At 37.1% G+C, this 20,394-nt stretch overlaps 1 protein-coding gene across 2 annotated transcripts in view; it reads left to right on the forward strand.

The window, feature by feature from the left end:
- Nucleotides 1-2,800: 2,800 nt before the first annotated feature.
- Nucleotides 2,801-20,394, forward strand: part of rnf220b (ring finger protein 220b) — a 39,148-nt gene continuing 21,554 nt past the window's right edge. For both annotated transcript variants that reach the window (XM_051904501.1, XM_051904502.1), the window contains exons 1-2: nucleotides 2,801-3,251; nucleotides 4,665-5,406. In XM_051904501.1, the coding sequence (XP_051760461.1) occupies nucleotides 4,782-5,406 (625 nt within the window). In that variant the 5' untranslated portion in view covers nucleotides 2,801-3,251; nucleotides 4,665-4,781. The remainder of the gene's footprint in view (nucleotides 3,252-4,664; nucleotides 5,407-20,394) is intronic.

A 20,394-nucleotide genomic window follows, 5' to 3' on the forward strand; every position in this document is an offset into this window, starting at 1 on the left:
AGAGAGGGGAGGTGGGGAGGAGGAGGGAGTGGGTTTGGGGGTCTCAGCCTGTCATTGCCTCTCACTGTTACTCACTTCACAGCCCATACACTCCTGATCAGCCCTCTAAGCTCTGTGTGCCCAGACTGTTTTCCTTGACCAAAAAGACATGAGGATTTGCTGTCCTTTTTAGAAACCCTTATGCATGTTGGCATAAATTATTTCAGTGCAGAATGAGAATAAACTGTTTTTCCAGTGTCTTTCTTGTTTAGAAAATACTCTACACTCTTAAAAATAAAAGTTCTTTATTAGCATCAAGGGTTCTATGAAGAATCTTCACCAATCTTTCTATTGCTCAAAAGGTTCTTTATAGTGGAAAAAGGTTCTTTAGATTAATAAAATGTTCTCTACATTCTTTTAGAAACTATTCACTGAAAAGTTCTTTGGGGAACCCAAAATGGTTCTTCTACAGCATCACTGTGAACCCCCCCTTTTAGAACCTATGGAACATTTGCATTGCACAAAAGGTTCTTTCTAGTGGAAAAAAGGTTTTTTAGATTATTTAAATGCCCTTCACACTAAAAAAAAAATGGTTCTTTTAAGAACTCTTCACTGAAAGGTTCTTTGGAGAAGCAAAAATGGTTCTTCTTTAGCATCACTGCAAAACCCCATTTTGGAACCTTTATTTTTATGAGTGTATGATGTCAGATTTTAAGACTGTATTGTTTCGAATCTGTTGTGGAAATGTGGTGGCGGGATATTCTGAGTGAAAGAGAATGCGCTGTGAATTTGTAAACAGAGGTGTTGCTGGGACACTGAGGGGGAGAGAACAGGGGAGTATCATATTTTAACCTTTTGTTTCCTGGTAGCAGGCGCCAAGACTCCTGGGAGGAAGCGATCAATGATGGACACCATAATGCGTCTCGCTGTATTCCTTGTCACACTCAAGCCTTCTGCCTGTTTTGGGAGTTCTTCGGTTCACGCGCACACATATGCACAGATGGTGAGGCAGTGCAGACAGCTCATCACTTTGACACTCACTACAGTTCTCCATCCTGAGTCTGCCACCAATGTCTTTCTTTCTTTCTTTCTTTCTTTCTTTCTTTCTTTCTTTCTTTCTTTCTTTCTTTCTTTCTTTCTTTCTTTCTTTCTTTCCCTTTACAGTCTTCTATCTATCTATCTATCTACACACACACATATATGACAAAAGAACATTTTCATTCTTAACTCCTCCAAAACTGATAAAAACGAATATTGATATAAAGCTTTCTGTCAGTGCATGATGTTATATGAAGCCTCTTTACCCACACTACTCTCTCGCTTGTCCCTGAAAACTTAAAAATGGCAATTAAACTCCAATTAGGTTCATGGCTTTGCAGAATTAACTGAACTAATTTGATTCACCACTGAATAAATGAATTTCAAAAAGAAGAGTTAGACTCAATATTCAAAAACGTGCCTTCTAGCATACGGATTTATTCGTTTATTTTCATTTAAGGACTCGGATTATGAAGCAAGAGACTTAAAAGACTTTGTTAATGATCTTGGAAGTCATAATTAGCAAGTCTGAAACCTCTATTAAACTGTGATTTAATTTACTCAAGCTAATACCTTAGTTGTTTATAAGAGAGTAACTTTAGGATTATTTTATGTTCCATCTCCATACCTTTTCTCAATATGAGACATTGGCCAATATCTCCAACAAATGTGTTTGTTTTTATTTATGCTGTACATTAACCAAATTATATATATATTGTTATATATAATAAATATATGTAAAGAATTATAATATTTATATTTATAATGTACACTCTAAAAAATGCTGGGTTAAAAACAACCCAACCTAGCGGTTGGATTAAATGTTTGCCCAATCTGCTGGGTAACTCAATTATTGTTTAAAAATTACTGTATTGCTTGTTTAAAATAAACCCAAAGTATGTTGGAAATTAACATTAATATGTTTAATAAATGAACATTTATTAATAAGTTTAACAAATAATAATTAAACAATAAACATTTATTAAATTGCTTATTAATAAATGTTCACCTTTTAAATTATTATTGTTGACTCTAATTATGTTTCTGATTTTTAATTTCCGATTTGGGTTCATTTTAAGCCAGCCATATGGTAATTTTTAAACAATAGTTAGGTTAAGTTAAAAAAAAAAAAAAAAAAAACATTTAACCCAACCGCTGGGTAAAACAACCCAATCGCTGGTTGTCCATTTTCAACCCAACTTGGGTTGTTTTTAACCCAGCATTTTTTAGAGTGTAGCTATATGTAAATGAGAAAGTGATCTAAAACAGAAGTGATACAGGAAAGTTTTCTCATAAATTTTCTACATCTTTCAACAATTGAACTTTTGATATGAGGAAAAATGTAGTAATAATTTGGCTTGCTGTTTGTGTGTCTTATTTACACTGGTTTGCATGCATGATTCATGTGGGCATCATGTCAGATCAGATTCACCAACGTGACATTCTGGCCAATCTGGGTGACTTTGGGTGGTCGTTTGTTCTGAGGCCGAAGAGCACTGTGTGTTGGCATCCCTTAAAATAACATAATTAAAGACGCATTTGTGCATTCTTACACTCAACAGGCCAAGTTTTTTCACAGCTTTATTTGTGCCACAGTTTACACTTTGTTTGAAGGATGCCAGCTTAAGTGAATTGAATGACCTTACCACTAAAGGTGCGATATGATGTTTAACCAGCAGATGGACACCCGTGGTAGCGTTTTGAGTCCGTATAGCCTAATACAGATAGAAAAAAGGTATGTTTGAGGCATTGGATTTTTTGGTGTTCAAATTTATGTCTCAGATGAACAGACATCATTCACTGTAGAGGCGCAGAATGGAGATCTACATTTGACAAAATATCCAAGTCGGACAGGGAGGTGGAAGATGATAAATTTAAAGTTAACAGAGCGGGACAGGGTGGAGAGAGAGAGAACGAGAGAGAGAGAGAGAACGAGAGAGCGCGTGGCGGTACAGTGAGTGGCTCGCGCGCATTAACAGAAGTGCGCGCGGATCGGATGTTGACACATCACGGGCATCTGCATAATCTATATCACAGCGGTGGCCGCTAAACAGCTCAACTCTTTAAACCTCCGCGATTGTTCTCAAAAACACAAAAAAGCTTCTAACGTTTCTTTTCGCGCTTTTTTCTTTCAGTCATCTGCGAACTCTTCTGACTGACATCATCTGGACTTGAGCTTGGATAAAACAACAGTTTAATGTCCGACTGAGATGGTTAAGATGTTTGACTTCATTGTGAGTATTATAATGAGTCCTTCTTTGTTATATTTTACTGATGTGATATATGGGTGGACATTATGTTTTCGCAAGTGTTTTTGTTGTGTTATTCTAGATTCTTAGTTTTATAAGGATCAATTACTGTTTGTTGTTGTTGTATGCTAAGCATTAGTTAACTTTTCCAGAGTGTTCTGAAACTTTAAGTGTAAAATGCATCAAATAATTACGCGGTGTTCAAGAAACTTGTAGCCTATGACATTATTATTATTATTATTATTTTTTTGCGAGAGATATCTCATTCATCTGCATACATCTTTCATTGAACTGAACAACACCTGTGACCTGAACAAGTTATAAAGTCTTAAATTAAAGGTTGCACTTAAACTTTTGACGTAAATTTAAAATCTGGCAGAAACCGAAATGAAATAGGCCTTTTTAGATCGAATGTAGTCAAAAGCAGATTTCAGATTCATTATCACGTCTTAAAAGCAATATTTTAAAGCTTATTCACTGTTTTGAAGAAAATCACTCACGTTATGCGAACTGTTGTTAAAAAAAAAAAAAAGTTTCTTATTTGTTTTATTTCTATTATAAAAACAATGTGTTTAATTAATTACCATTTGAATTAACTTAATCTAAACCTTCATAAGTTTTTTTATTATTTTATATTTGTTTTAAATATTATTATTATTAGGCCTACTATTATTATTACGGGCTGTTAGTGTTGTCTTTAAATTATTTCCAAATGACCGAGACCGTATATAAATATCTCGGTCTTTAAATTAATGTATTCGGTTTTTAATTTACTGTTATAGCCTAATAAAGTCTAGTTATTTTTTTTTCCCACTAAAATTAGCAATCCGAAAAGTTCACTAACATCATTAATCTTAAAATGTTAAAACGAGGTAAAAACTTTGTGATTACCAATTAAATAATAAAGAGTAATATCGGAAGTTTACATTAATAAAAATGACCATAAGTGATTTTTTTTTTTCTTCGTGAACAGCACAGAATGTTTAAAATTGATAAATGCTAATTAACGCAGAATGGCAGTTCTAATACACTAGACACTTAAACAAAAATAATTAAACAAATCATTATATGTAGGCCTAGTGATTTTCTGCATGAAAATGCATTTTACCAAGATAATTTATTTTGCATTATCTTTATCTGTTTTGCAATTTTTGTTTAAGGCATTAAGGCAATATTAAAGTATAGACTACTTCTGTTAATAACATCTCATTGTTTAAGTTCACACAATGACATGCCTCCCGCACACACTCATTTGTAGTCTAATTATTCTATCCATGAAGTGTCTCAGTCATGTGACATATCTTAAAAAAAAAAAAATTGCTCTGAAATATAGATATTTCTTTTGACCACCTGAAGTTGTTTGCAGGATCATAATACTGACTTTTTTCCCCCCAACAGCTTTCTGTCAGAGAATGACTGGTCTGTAAGGCTTAAGCATTGTAAGCATTGAGTCCAGTGCCCTTTAGGCCTCTTCATCACATTACACTGAGTTTGGGTGGACACTACACTGCTCAAATGGACCTCCATCGGACTGCCTTTAAGATGGAGAACACCTCCTACATGCCCAATCCGCTGACCTCCCCTGCCCTCATGGTCCTGGCATCAACAGCCGAGGCTGGACGAGATGCCTCTGTACCCTGCCAGCCCCCTCGGCCGTTTGGAGTGCCAGTCACTTTGGAAAAGGACATGCACCTTCCGTTCCCCAGCGGCTCATACACCTTTGCCTCCGTGTACCATCGGCAAGGAGGCTTTCCCACTCGAGACTTTCCCACCCCTCTGCTTCACCTTCACCCACAGTTTGCCCCACCCAACCTTGACTGCTCACCACTGGGTATGCTCAACCATGGAGCCGTGGGGGCCTTCCGACCGTTCTCCTCCCCACCTGAGGAGCGTGATGCAGGGGCTTACCAGTCTGCCTTCCTTCCTGCCAAGCGCTTGAAAGGCTGTCTGGATCCAGAGGCATCACCCCACCTCCGCTACACAGATGTAGAGGGGAAAGATTTTGACTTTGGGGGTGCTCATGTCCCTGCTGGTTCTCCAAATGCCCTGAAGGTAGCTGAGGATGCTGGGAAGAAGCTCTTTGGCTTGTCTGGGCTGTTGGCAGAGGGTTCATCTGGCCCAGAGGAGCACAAAGAACCAAGTAAGTATCTCACATCACAGTGTCTGTGATTCAAATGCAAATAGATTGTTATTTTGTGGCACAGCACATGTGTAGTTACAGATTATGTGTGTATATATCTATATCTATCTATCTATCTATATATATATATATATATATATATATATATATATAGGCTTTAAAATATATATATAAAGGCAAAAAGCCCCTCCCCCCCCAAAAAAGGAAAAAGTGTATCATTATTAATGTTGCAAAAATATTAAATTAAAAATATGTATTTTAAAATATAATTATAATATATAATAAATAGTGTATATATAATATAATAATTAGATATTATTATATGTATTATATTTTAATAAATACAATGATATATAATTATTAATTATATAATATAAAATAAAACTAAATTTTTAAATAAATTTGGGGGTCTTATTGCCTTTATTCTTAAAGGATAGTAACATGCAGATAGGAAAGCAGTGAGAAAGGAAAGGGAGAATGGGATTGGGACAGCAGCCAAGAGCCCTTATATATCCTGAGCATGTGCACAGCCCACTGTTCCACTTTTTTTTTTAAATAAATATTTATTGGTGCTATTGGAATGTGTTGTAAACAATATACAGGTTAATACAGATCAGCCTGAGAGGACACAAAGATCTGCAAGCAAGACTTTCGTAAAACTAAGTTTTGTTTGTATGTGTTAAGTGTAACTTACAGCTCCTGATTTTGTTATATAAGTCCCATGCAGTCCACAGACAAATGCCAAAAGTAGGTCTAGTCTAACTGAGTAGGCTATAACCGTTAGGCTATGCATGGAATAAGTACCAAATCACGAACAAATGATCTTGAGATGACAAAGGCGAAGGATCCGCAAATCTCTCAGCTCTAGACAACTTGTCAATGATAACGAGCAGGAGATGCTGCTCGGCAACCGCGTCTCTGAGTGCGACACCTCCGGCTCAATATCGCCCCCACGCCATCCATCCTGATTTGTTGACAAATGAGTGGGAGAGAGTGTCAATCTGGGCTGTAAGGAGAACGTGGCTGCTCATTACCTTGCTCTGTAATTGGCCGCCGAGGCGAAGGACCCCACGTTCGTGTGGCGCGGCGGGACGGGGAAAAAAAACTCTCAAGCTTAAATTCGTAGGACATCAGAACTCCTCGTGGGGGCGGAGGGGTAGAACCTGCAACATGAAAGATACGACAGAGGTGGCTGATGAGACACGCTATATCAGAAATGAATGTCAATAGGAAAAATAATGACTGACTTTGACAGGTAGAAGAGATATTGTAGGGAAGAAGAGCACCACATCAAGGTTCTTTTAGAAAAGTTTTTGCCTCATCTAGAAGTGGGTTACCGACATACTCTGTTTTGAGCGTGACAGAGGATAGGGTGCATATCCATACACCTCAATACACCAAATTAGACTGGGTTGTGTATGTGTACACATGCAGTTGCCTATTGGCCACATTGTCTCTTCAGAAAATGTAGAAGAAAAAAAAAGATATATATACACATATATACACGTATATAAATTATTTATTTTATCATTTTCGTTAAGAGTCTATATGTTTTAAAACAAATTATTTCTAACATAATTAGTAAGTAAGCGTGTTATGCTTGGGAAATAATTTAGGTTCATGAACTTTAAATCAGAGTTTAGATTCATGTGGCATGATAACCTGCACACAGGTTGTGTTGTGTCATCAGAAAGAGATTTGTCATTTGTCTAATATCTGACCCTTGGGCCATGACTTCAAGCACTGTGTTATTTCAGTGCTTGTCTCTCAAAAATGTTCAAAAGGACAGAGTATCCTCACAGCTGTTTAAACAGTTAGATCTTTTATATTCTTTTCGAAGGACAGATGTCTTCACTGGGCCGAATCATGTTTATTTTTTTTCGGGAGGCATTTTAAAATTTTTTGGTCAAGAGCTGATGAGAAAGAAAGAGTAACAGTAAGTGTGGGTAAATGCCTTGTGCCCTGCTGCTTTCTGGGCTTAGGCAGTGTGTGCTTGGCATAAACTTTCTCAGACAGTGTACTTGTGAAATTTGCATGGTCAGACTCAGAATGTTAGTGCAAGTAGCTTTTCACTTTTTTTACTTAAATGTGCCTGGGTTTCCGCAATACTTTTCTATATTAATGCCATTCTCAAAGTCTCACGAGAACGAGACGAGACAGCATTTTTAACACTAATCTTCAATGACTAAATATATGACTGGAAAAATAGTCTTTTATTCGACTGAAAGTCACAAAATGGAAAACAATGCAAGTGCATTTTGAAATGTTTTAACTAATCCTCTTGTAATGAACGTCACTTAAAGGGTTAGTTCAACCAAAAATTAAAATTATGTCATTAATTACTCACCCTCATGTCGTTCTACACCCGTAAGACCTTCGTTCATCTTCGGAACACAAATTAAGATATTTTTGATGAAATCCGATGGCTCAGTGAGGCCTCTATCGCCAGCAAGATAATTAACACTTTCAGATGTCCTAAAAACATATTTAAAACAGTTCATGTGACTACAGTGGTTCGACCTTAATATTATAAAGCAACGAGAATACTTTTTGCGTGCCAAAAAAACAAAATAACGACTTTTCAACAATATCTAGTGATGGGCGATTTCAAAACACTGCTTCGAAGCTTTACGAATCATTTGTTTTGAATCAGTGGTTCGGATCGTGTATCAAACTGCCAAAGTCATGTGACCTATTGGAATTGCGAAACACCTATGATGTAACAAAGCCTTGTTTACTGAAATCACGTGACTTTGGCGCTCCAAACCACTGATTCGAAACAAAAGATTCATAAAGCTCCGAAGCAGTGTTTTGAAATCGCCCATCACTAGATATTGTTGAAAAGTCATTATTTTGTTTGTTTGTTTTTGGCGCACAATTCCAAAAAAATTGTCGCTATTCTCGTCGCTTTATAATATTAAGGTTGAACCACTGTAGTCACATGAACTGTTTTAAATATGTTTTAGTACCTTTTTGGACATCTGAAAGTGTTAATTATTTTGCTGGCAAGAGAGGCCTCACTGAGCCATCGGATTTCATCAAAAATGTCTTAATTTGTGTTCCAAAGATGAACGAAGGTCTTACGGGTGTGGAACGACATGAGGGTGAGTAATAAATGACATTATTTTCATTTTTGGGTGAACTAACCCTTTATATTCTACTTTCTGAGTAACAATTTATTTGCAAGCTCTGTAAAAAAGATATATCTATCTATATACAAGGTTCTGTCATGAAACTCTAGATGGCACAGGCTAATAGGTCCTTTAACTCAACTGATTGGTTCCTGCTGTATCAGTAGCCAATGAACTTGCGTGCTCAACCTTCAAATACTTGGGTAGCATTTGCCTTAGCAGTGCAGCATGCCTTCAGAAACCCTTCACCTTCCCCAGCTCTGTATAGATCTGCTACGCGTAATTCATGTACGCTATATTGTACAGCAGCAGCATGTCTTACTTGCTCACAGCAGCGTGTCATGTATGTATTGGCAGTAGCAAGTCCTGTATCTATCTATCTATCTATCTCAAAAGAGAAAATATTCAGTGATGGTGAAAAACATCAGGTTTTCAGTATATGGCAGTATGTTCAGGTTTAGTTTGGGATCATATGTTTTGCATCAATAACTCTCAAAGTCATCAGCAGGCTTTAAGCAGAAACCCTTAGTATTATAAGCTTGACAAAGTGAGTTTCACGTTCTTGCTATCAATTACCTCAAAGCTAAACATGTGTTGAAGATATGGGTTGATCTGATCCAGTCAGACTGTATGAATTTGTCCCTTCTGTTAGACGTGCGATCAGCGAATGTGCAGAACAGGTAGAAACACATCTGCGCTAGATAGAATAAACAAGATGGCCTTTAAGTTAAATTTCCCATTGAAATACAGGAGTGCCATTCCATAATATGTTGAACTTTGGAGGGTTTTCCCAAGAAACCATGGGAGACAGAGCTGTCAGTGTTTGGAATTCCGGTTCTAATTGGTTGTTTGGACCATCCTGCCAGTTTATCTCAAGTGATTTGGTGATTCGCAGTCAGAATGACAGTTTTATTATTTAAGCTATTTGTCGTGTATTCTCTCTGTGCCAGAGGCTGCTGTAAGATGTCTGGTTTTCATTGATGTTGGAAATTACATGGATCACCTCATTCAAAGAGAGAGACAGAGGCAAACAAAAGTCAGAAGATATAAAGCTTATCAGTGGGACAGCGCCACTGACTGGTGCTTAAAAACAAGAATAATTTATAACCAGAATAACCCCCTGTTTATTGCTGCTTATTAGTACAGATGAGACGTAATAAGAAGCCAACTAATCTACGGCCAAGGTGAAGGTGTACATCACCTTACCCTGTTGTGGGTTGACTTTATTGCCTGGGGTGGTGAATTGAATTTTCCATTGTAAATATTAAGTCTTTTGTTTCTTATCACACAGCAGGTACTATCTCTAATCCCCATGATCAAACCTGAATGGTAGGGGAGGGTAAAATTATAAATCTGTCCAGACCCTAAAAATGTTATCACTGCTTTGCCTTCTATTCTGAGAGTGCCAAGAGAGGTTGATTCTTGTCTCTATGGCAGTACAGCCCATATGAAGTAAAGTGATTGGGCGGCCTAATTAAGGGTGCCTGTATGGGACAAAAAAGAGCATATGTATGAGCTACAGCTGGCAGATGCTATAAAATGTGGCTCATTGTGAGAACTGCAGATGGACTGTATTCAACTGGCTGCCATAAAGATCATAAATCTGGAGAGATTGTCCGGCAGCCACGGTGTTGTATTGATCTGCTGAATGTTCCTCTCATCCTCTTTCTGTCCTTAAAGTTAGAGGTTTGCAAGGGCCGTTTATTTAGTTGTTTTCTGAAGAGGAAAATATATATTTTGACCAGCAGGTTTTGCAAAAAAAGTCCAACAAAGTATATTATATTATATTATATTACACATTTATTATGTGTTTATAAATTACATAATATAATAATGTTATGTAATATATAACGTACATGTGAGCATAAGTGTGGAATTTATTTTTGCAGGTGAAACAAAAAAAAAGTAGTCATTTACTTTCACTTATTGTGTTTGATGTTAAATGAGGCTAATTTGATATTTCACCTCCTGCTGCTAAAGTAGTTTACTCTCCTAATATTCTCTTAAGTGGGAGTGCTTTCATCCTGGTCGGGAGGCTTGATGTTCTTCTCTTGTTTTCTTCCTAATTCATCTTCTCTGGATGGAAGGAATGTGAATGAGAGGGGAGGTCTGTGTACCACCCATACTGTACATCACAGCAGCCTTCAAACAAACTCCAATTAGCCCAGCTCAGTTATTTCTTAGTTGCTGTTTAGTTACTGCATTTCCTTTTTTTTTTTTTTTTTTTTTGGTGATGTAAGGTTTATTTGATAATTTAAATATTTAACACAATAACTGTTACATCCAGTTCAGTTTCAGAGTTTATGAATGCCTAATAGGTTTCAATTGCGATGTTTTGTATGTTCAAACAGTAACCAGATGTGCAAACTTTTGTGCTCGTGTACAGCAATTCTGCTATTAAACTTGAATATGTCAGTACGTCAAGCCTAATAATGTTCTTTATTGGCATTAGACAAACACCTTACCACAAATATTTTATCATTGAGAGATCATAGTTGTACCCTCTTAAACCTCCAGTATAAAAAAAAATCTCTTTTTGTTTTGGCTTTTGACTGCAGATCAGATTCATTAACATGCCAAACAAGGGGGTTGTAGGCCCATTACTGGCAGGATCAGCATGCTTGTCGTCTGAGGGCTTCACAGACTCTTGGGGCTCTTGTTAAAGCAGCGCTACTCCACCCAGGGCTTTTATGTGTTATTGGGAACGTGAGACAAATAAAATAGGGGCTTTAGCCCCGGAGGCTCAGTCAGAGCTACAATAACAGCTTCTTGCCTGGCATTATAAACAAAATTCTGCACTTTTTTTTAAAGTAATCCTATGCAAATCCTATTGCATTTTTATTTGGATTGCATTTTAATTAATTAAATAATATACTGAGTAATGAATCAATTACCAGAATTTTCCGTCATTTATGACCAGTGTTGGGGGTATGTAATCAGATTACTTTCATCAATTAACTAGTAATGTAATGCATTACTTTTAAATTTACAACAAAATATCTGAGTTACTTTTTAAAATAAGTAACTCAAGTTACTTTATTTTCTCATTTATTGACTGACACCTCTTCTGTCCCCATGTTGAGAGAAACAGGAGTAAGTGCGGAGGCATTGTGTTTGCTGTGTAAACATGATGGTTATTGTAGTTCTAGACTAAATGTGAGCATGCATTTATGCAAAAACAGATTAAGTATTCACTAAAAGGAATAAAAACAGTGAAATGAAAACTCAGAATATTAATAAAACTTGCAATAATTAAATGTTAAATTACACAAATATACTTTGTATTTAATCTCACTTTATTAACTGATGTTTTTTCTGAAGCAAGAGTGTTGAACTTTCTTCTCTTGCATCCTATTCTTCTGCAATTCAGAATGGCAGCTCTTTCTCCAACACTGTTTATGACACAACACTTCCCCACTATTGACAGAATTTCCCAGCAATCCATGTTTTCACTGTTATATGGTAGGGGGCGCTATTACGCATCTTCTGAAAGTGTACAGAACCTTTGGATCTAAAAACAAGTTAAAAAGAAGCAGAAACAAGGGATAGAAGCATTGCTTGCGTTCATGTAAGTTAACGCGATCATCAAGCATTCAACAACAAATAAATCAAAACTGTCTAACGTTACTGAATGAAATGTTGACCCAGGAAGAGGTATAGGACTGTGCAAGCTTTGGGGGTGTTGGTGGACTCGATCTACTCCATCTGTGTTTTGATCATCGTTCTGAATCTGATTTGGACGTAGTCTTTGATAAAAATGTGATTTTCTCAGCTTTTTTGTTCAAAATGTTGCTTTATTTATGAAGTGCTGATCAAAAAAGAAAGCATGAAACTAGAATATTTTTTTTGCTGTTGTTGTCATTTAAAAGCAGAGGTTCTGTTTTTTCTTTTATATATTGAATGTTCAAATATTCATTCAAGGAAATATTCTGTGGGCCATTAAAATTTATGTGAAAATGATACTGGCTGGCAACCTTTTTAAAAAATGTTAACAGCCTGTGTTTTAATCCAGTGGTGTGGCAAAAGAAAATCTTAATTAAATGCTGTTTAAGTGCAATTTGGACTTATTTAGGCAATAGACAGCTCTTGACACCTGCACCTGATTGACCAGCATTGTGTGTGCCAAAGCGGCTCTCTCTGATCTCACATCAAAGACCGGCAGGAGGAAGACTGGAAGCATGTGGGGCAGGCCAAGGTGGAGAGGGAGGGAAGCAAAGTCTGTCGATTGCTGGCTCAGTACAAAATAGTACATCTCAAGTCCCGTGAGCCCACAAATCACTCAAGCAAATGCAGAGGGCAGAAAGGGCAGAATGTGGGTTTAAATAGTCATTACAGAGGGCCGACAGAGTCAAAGACAACAGACAGACGATGGCTTGACATCTGCCTCTCGGGCAACTGCTCCGTGTTCTCCGTCTCATCCTGTCTTTCTGTATATCTCTTAAATGCGTACGCCGTTTAGTTTAAGAGCATGTGCATAGCCTTGCATTAAGGCAGCGATTGACATGACTGTTTAAAAATGATAATCAGGTTTGATTGATACTATTCAACTTTAGATTTGTTCATGACTGACATTTTTCTGTATGTGGAGGTCTTTAGAGAGCACCGATTTGGGCACAGTGTTGTTTCTGTGAATGACCCTTGAAACTCAGTCCACCTGTAGGGCCTCTAACATCTGGGGCTGTCATTAGTGACTGATGCTTGGCTGATGTTTGTAATAATATCCAAATGGCTATTCAGCCTTTTTACACAAGTCACACTAAACACACAGCTGGCTCACCGCAAACCACACTTGAGCTGAGTTTTAGAGGTTTAGACGATATTACGAAAAGATGACACATGGCACATTTCTTGTGTGTGTAATGAGTGAATTGGTTTCACATAAAACAATGCTGTTTTAATATAAAGCACAGAGTGTTTGTGAGAATTTCTAATATAATAGAAGAATGCAGTGTTCATAAAGCTCATATTTTTCCAGTTACTTTGATTGAACCCCCCAAAAGTAGAAATGCATGATTTATTGTTACCATATTGGTTATTTGCTGATATTAGAGATTGTTTTTTCCAATGTCTGCCAATATTGGATATTTATTTATGCATGCTCATTTCCCCATTTTTACATTTACATTACCTTTTCCATCATCAGATGTCACATCTTGAAAAACACTAATAAATTAAGGTAACACTTTACAATAAGATTTCATTTAACTACATTAGTTAACATAAACTAACAATGAACAATACTTCTACGGCATTTATTAATCTTAGTTAATGCTAATTTCAACATTCGTTAATATATTTTTTAAAATCAAAAGTTCTATTTGTTAAGATTAGTTAATGCACTGTGAACTAACATGAACAAACACAGACAACTGTATTTTTATTAACTAACATTAATAAAGATTAATGAATGTTGTAAGAAATGTATTGCTCACTGTTAGTTCATGTTAGTTAATGTTAACAAATGAGACCTTATTGTAAAGTGTTACTTCTTGTAAAGTGCAAAATTAACAAGATTTGTGTGAAGACTAAATTTACTTGTAACTTGAAAATCTTATTTTTTATATCAGTGCATGCTTTTCAGAATCCATATTCAGCATTCTGAAACATTGGCTCTGATTTCAAAGTATTCATATCACCAAATATTTGATTCACTGGTTTACAAAGTCTTATTTCATCACTGACCCCTGTGCACCTTGTTATATGTGTGTATTTGCATGGGAGCGTGAAAGAGCCTGGGGAAATGTAGTTTAAATCTATTGGGGATTTGTGTCATAACCATAAATCAGTCCTTTGCTAATTGGTAAGAAAACAACAGTCAAGCAGTATATAATGTTTTATGTGCCTCTTATGTTTTTACTGCGGTACTAACGAGGGGCTATGTCACAGAGTGGACAGGGAATTAGCTTGAAAGATGGCTGCTGTCCATAAGCTTCAGTGTTCTTCAGCTTCTGTTGCTTGAGATGCCCCTGATTTGCATGTGGCAATTAGTATGCTAATTGGCCTAATTAGCCCATGGGACCACACAAGCACTGTGGCATTAAAAGGTTCAGTCTCATTATGACTCAACAATTCCCATGAGTTAGCGCAATGAAAAGGCCATCGCACCATCCAGAGCATATCTGTGGTTTTCTTCCTTAAACGTGTTTTGTGTTGATTACTCTTAATCAGAAATGTATTTGAAAGTCTTAAAGTTATGCTTTGTTACTGTAGGCATTCGGGCAAGACCTTGTCCAAAATTAGGAGAATTTAGCCTCATTACCGGATGCTAAGAGGGCATTCGCTAGCTGCGTCCTGAGCAGATGAGATGGGAGATTGAACTTTTAGCTCAAAGTGCCCTTACTGCTGATTTGTTTCATGACCTGATTGAACAAGAACAGAGACCTGTGGATCTATATCAGCTCAGCTGGCAGTGGCCTTTGTTCCTCTGTGCTAGCAGACACGGAGTATTGGCTCGTGGGATTGCTGGGGTATTGATGGGGGAAGGATGAGGTGAGCACACACACGTAAACACCCAGAGAATGACTTTGGCAGGCTGGGTAGATGAGGAGCATCGGCTATTGTATTTACTCAGGGCTGTCTGAAGGCTCTGTATGTTTGGTTATCCTTGGCTAGGTGAACAAGGCAGAGACGCTGTCTGGCCATGACCTGAAATAATGTCACCCATTGACTACTATGTAAAAAGGTAGACAGACAGTTTATAAAATGGGACATATGGGACCTTATTAAAGTACAATATAATGCCACTTTTTTAAAAAATAACATGGTACAACATAGTAAGGCATGAATTCTTTAAAAAAAAAAAAAAAAAAATCTTTTTTCAGCAAAAGGCCTAGTTAACCTTCAGGACAATTTCGGTAGTCAAACTAAATATTATATGAGCTGTTTTACTATTCTATTCATTTTAAATGAGGTTTGCACATTATATGAGGTTGTTTACAGTAAACATTACATAAACATCAAAATTGATTATACAAAATATGTAAAATTAAAAAATATATTTTATATATTGCACATTTTTATCATCTATAAATATTTATATATTTGTTTGAACATTTTTGTACAATAACTTGACCCTGATGAATGTAGTCAACACAATAATAATTGTAAAATTTGAGAAACAAGATTTTTCCCATAATGTCCCATAATGCTGTAGAAAATGTCAAATAATGGCATTTCCTGGATGTCACAGTTTTAGGGAATGTTAAATTTTTTTTGTAATGGGAGAATATTATGTGATAACAAGCTAAATATGGAACCACATCTAAATATTATGCTAATTTTTTTGTCAAAAATGGTATTGCTGTTCAATGATTTTAATTGTTAAAAACACTTAAATAATTTTTTAATAATAGTTTATAAAAACTAATCTAATAACATTTAATAAGATATAGATCTTATTTATAATATATATATATATATATATATATATATATATATACACACACACACACTATATTGCCAAAAGTTTTGGGACGCCTGCCTTTACGTGCACATGAACTTTAATGACATCCCATTCTTAATCCGTAGGGTTTAATATGGAGTTGGCCCACCCTTTGCAGCTATAACAGCTTCAACTCTTCTGGGAAGGCTTTTCACAAGGTTTAGGAGTGTGTTTATGGGAATTTTTGACCATTCTTCTAGAAGCGCATTTGTGAATTCAGGCAGTGATGTTGGCAAGAAGGCCTGGCTCGCAGTCTCCGCTCTAATTCATCCCAAAGGTGTTCTGTTGGGTTGAGGTCAGGATTCTGTGCAGGCCAGTCAAGTTCCTCCACACCAAACTCACTCATCCATGTCTTTATGGACCTTGCTTTGTGCACTGGTGCGCAGTCATGTTGGAACAGGAAGGGGCCATCCCCAAACTGTTCCTACAAAGTTGGGAGCATGAAATTGTCCAAAATGTCTTGGTATGCTGAAGCATTAAGAGTTCCTTTCACTGGAACTAAGGGGCCAAGCCCAACCCCTGAAAAACAACCCCACACCATAATCCCCCCTCCACCAAACTTTACACTTAACACAATGCAGTCAGGCAAGTACCGTTCTCCTGGCAACCGCAAAACCCGGACTCGTCCATCGGATTGCCAGACAGAGAAGCGTAATTCGTCACTCCAGAGAACACGTCTCCACTGCTCTAGAGTCCAGTGGTGGCGTGCTTTACACCACTGCATCCGACGCTTTGCATTGCACTTGGTGATGTAAGGCTTGGATGCAGCTGCTCGGCCATGGAAACCCATTCCATGAAGCTCTCTACGCACTGTTCTTGAGCTAATCTGAAGGCCACACGAAGTTTGGAGGTCCATAGCTATTGACTCTGCAGATAGGCCATGGAAGTGATTGGAACACCTGAATTCAATGATTTGGAGGGGTGTCCCAATACTTTTGGCAATATAGTGTATAGTGTATATATATATATACAAAAAATGTACTAAAAATTCCTAATATATTTTTCTCACCTTTGCTGCATCAGTGACTGTTCAGTCTCTTGCATCTCAATCTTCATGGTTTTACTGCCTCCAAGACAACGCAGTGTGATTCTCTTGCACCCTCCCCACTCTGCACTGCTACCCTCCACTCGTTAGCTGTCTAATTAGCCTTTAGCTACTTAATGAGCTGAACAATGCAGCGTTAGTGGAGCAACAAGCTCAGGGCATGTTAGTGGGCTGGGGTTAAGGATGTTGTGCTGAATTGGTTGCCTGGTGGCCGTTTTCCCATTGGTTGCTTGAATTATGCTTTGTTTTGTGGCCTTTCGCAGAGTGAAGTTTTATAGGGTGATGGTTTGTTGCTTTTGTTTGGGTTCTTGTTGCTTTTGTTTGGCTCCCCAGACAAGCCACAGACACAAATACTCTATCAGTATTCTGTATCAGTAAGGTCAGATTCTTACTATGAAAAGTTTAATTTAAATTTTTAATTTATCAAAGTTATTACAATTCGCTGCTTATTTTGGCCTTGTAAAGCGACCAACCGCAATTCCTTTCCTTTTTAATATATACTGTATTTAGTTCTGCTCATGATGCAATTTGATGCAACTAACCCAAAAGTTGCATATTGATTCTGGCAATCTGATTGGACCTTGTTGAAGAAAGACTAGAAGAGGAATATATAGTTTTGATGCATGTTGTTGCAACAATGCATGTAATATATATATATATATATATAAACTAGATTTGTCAGTCAGTGTGCTTCTAGGATTAAAAACCTGCCAAAGCCCTACTGACATATAATGTCTTACATAAACTGTCTGTTTGAGTTAAGAACCGAATTCCCAAGCATACATGGTCGAATGCCGTCCAAAACACAGATGCTATTTCAGCCCGTAATGGGCTTCTAGACGTTCAAGATGAAGTCATGTTTTTCTGTGCTGCAGGAGCTCGTCTGTGTTAAACTCTCTTCAGACTGGGTGGCCCAGTCCTCCCACAGCTTCCACAGCAGGTGGAAACCAAGAATTGCTATTAAACGAAGGTCAGAGGACTGTCATTAATAACAAAGTGTTTGTGTTTTTTCCTCCGTCATGAAAAAAGGCACATAGTACAGATTTAACTAATGTCAGGTTCTGGGAATTTCAGCAGTTGAAATTGTGTTAACAACCAAGACTGCTTTGCTTCTTTCACATGTTTTCATGCAACTATAGACATTTTTTTTTTTATTCATTTTTACACCTTTGAAGGTCACTGCATGTAGGGGGCGCTATTCGAAAGGTCATTCCCTCTTCAAATTGTGAACATACAGTGATCCCTTTCAGGAAGTACTATTTGCATCTGATTATATGATCTTGGGTAACACATCCTCGCAATTCATTTTAAACTCTTAGGTAATTTATTTCTTACCTGGGATTTTGCACACCCAAGACTATATCCCTTTATTACATATTTCAGTGTCTTTAAACCAAAATGAAATGGACCAAATTTCCTTTCTTTCACCCAATTATTTCTGAATCATTTTGTCAGCTATTTCCTCTGTGGAGGGCAACCTTACAACCATCCTGTCCAATGTTAGAGTTTCTCTCTCTCTGTGTTTGGCACTGGTAGAGACTCCAGTGAGGCAGTTGTGTGCTTAGCCTGACTGTGTCTCGCTGGCTGGCTCTGAACAAGCACAGGCCTGTTCTACCCCGGTGGCCAATAAAATGAGAAAATCAACCACTGTGCCACCATCCACAGGCCAGCCAGATAAATACACTTGTCTCTGTGTGGATGTGTGTCAGCATGGCTGTGTTGATCCAAAGATTTCATCTGACTGTTCAAAGAGTGAAATCATTAAAGAGATAGGTCACCCAAAATGAAAATTATCTTATTTACTCACCCCTTTTCTTTCATTTGGCTTTTCCAATAGCAAGTATTTATTGTAGAAAGTTCAAGCTGCTTCTTTCCATACAATGAAAGTGAATAGAGATTTTTAGTGAATAACTTTAATTTCAAGCTATCACATGACTTGGAATATAACACTTAAAGGATTAGTCCACTTTCAAATAAAAAGTTTCGACTTTCTTCAGTCGAAAAGAAATTAAGGTTTTTGATGAAAACATTCTAGGATTATTCTCCTTATAGTGGACTTCAATTGGCCCCAAACGGTTGAAGGTCAAAATTACAGTTTCAGTGCAGCTTCAAAGGGCTTTAAACAATACCAGACGAGGAATAAGGGTCTTATCTAGCGAAAAGATCTGTCATTTTCTAAAAAAAAATAAAAAATTATATATGTTTTAACCATAGATGCTCATCTTGAACTAGCTCTCTTCTTCTTCTTCTCTATTAGAATTCTGGCAGTTATAATTGTTATATACTTGCACTAGCATATTGTATATGACAATTTAGTTCAAACTTTGACCTGTGGAGGGCAGTAATACACTTAGCAGCGTCTACACTGCCAGAATTCTAATAGAGAATAAGAAGAAGAGAGCAAGTTCAAGACGAGCGTCTCTATGGTTAAAACGTATATAATTTTTTAATTTTTTTTAGAAAATGACAGATCGTTTTCCTAGATAAGACCCTTATTCCTCGTCTGGTATCGTTTAAAGCCCTTTGAAGCTGCACTGAAACTGTCATTTTGACCTTCAACCATTTGGGGCCAATTGAAGTCCACTATAAGGAGAATAATCCTGGAATGTTTTCCTCAAAAACCTTAATTTCTTTTCGACTGAAGAAAGAATGACATGGACATCTTGGATGACATGGGGGTGAGTAAATTATCAGGAAATTTTTATTTGAAAGTGGACTAAGCCTTTAAATTTTGTTTATGATGTTTTTTTGGAGCTTGGCAGCCCTTGGTCACCATCCACTGTCACTGCATAGAAAAGAGTTTGTTTTCCACAGAAGAAAGTGTCATACGGGACATGAGGGTGGGTGAGTAAATAATGATTTTCATTTTTCAGTCCCTTTAATCAATTCCTTTAATCAAGTCCACTAATGGTGTTATTCAGATAACTTGCAGGTGCGCTTAATCAGGGTGATCAATTTTGCTCTTTCATCCTTGGGTTATTATTAATTTTCAGAGTGCTTCCGGCTTTTGTGAAAGCCCTGTTACCCTCTTTGAGGATCCTCTGATCACATCCTCCAAAAGCTGTCACAAAATCTGTATTATTCCAAAACAAGATCTTCTTCAAAGCATCACAGGCTTTCTTTACCTTGTAAGGGTAGCTGTATTTGACACAGCGAGTGCAAGGCTATCTGATCTTATCAGCATGTATGTGGGAGTATGTTGCATTAGATTCAAATGGATTATTATGGTCTATCTGCCTCATTAGTTTGAGCTGCTCACACCTGCTCCATAAGAATGTATTGAATGAGGGTGGGTGAGACTTATATTGAGGTAGCATATTGACAATCATATGGTTATTCTGAATTTGTAATAATAACAACATACAGTGTAG

This window comes from Ctenopharyngodon idella, chromosome 8 (genome assembly GCF_019924925.1).
Source record: "Ctenopharyngodon idella isolate HZGC_01 chromosome 8, HZGC01, whole genome shotgun sequence".
In the NCBI taxonomy this organism is placed as follows: domain Eukaryota; kingdom Metazoa; phylum Chordata; class Actinopteri; order Cypriniformes; family Xenocyprididae; genus Ctenopharyngodon; species Ctenopharyngodon idella.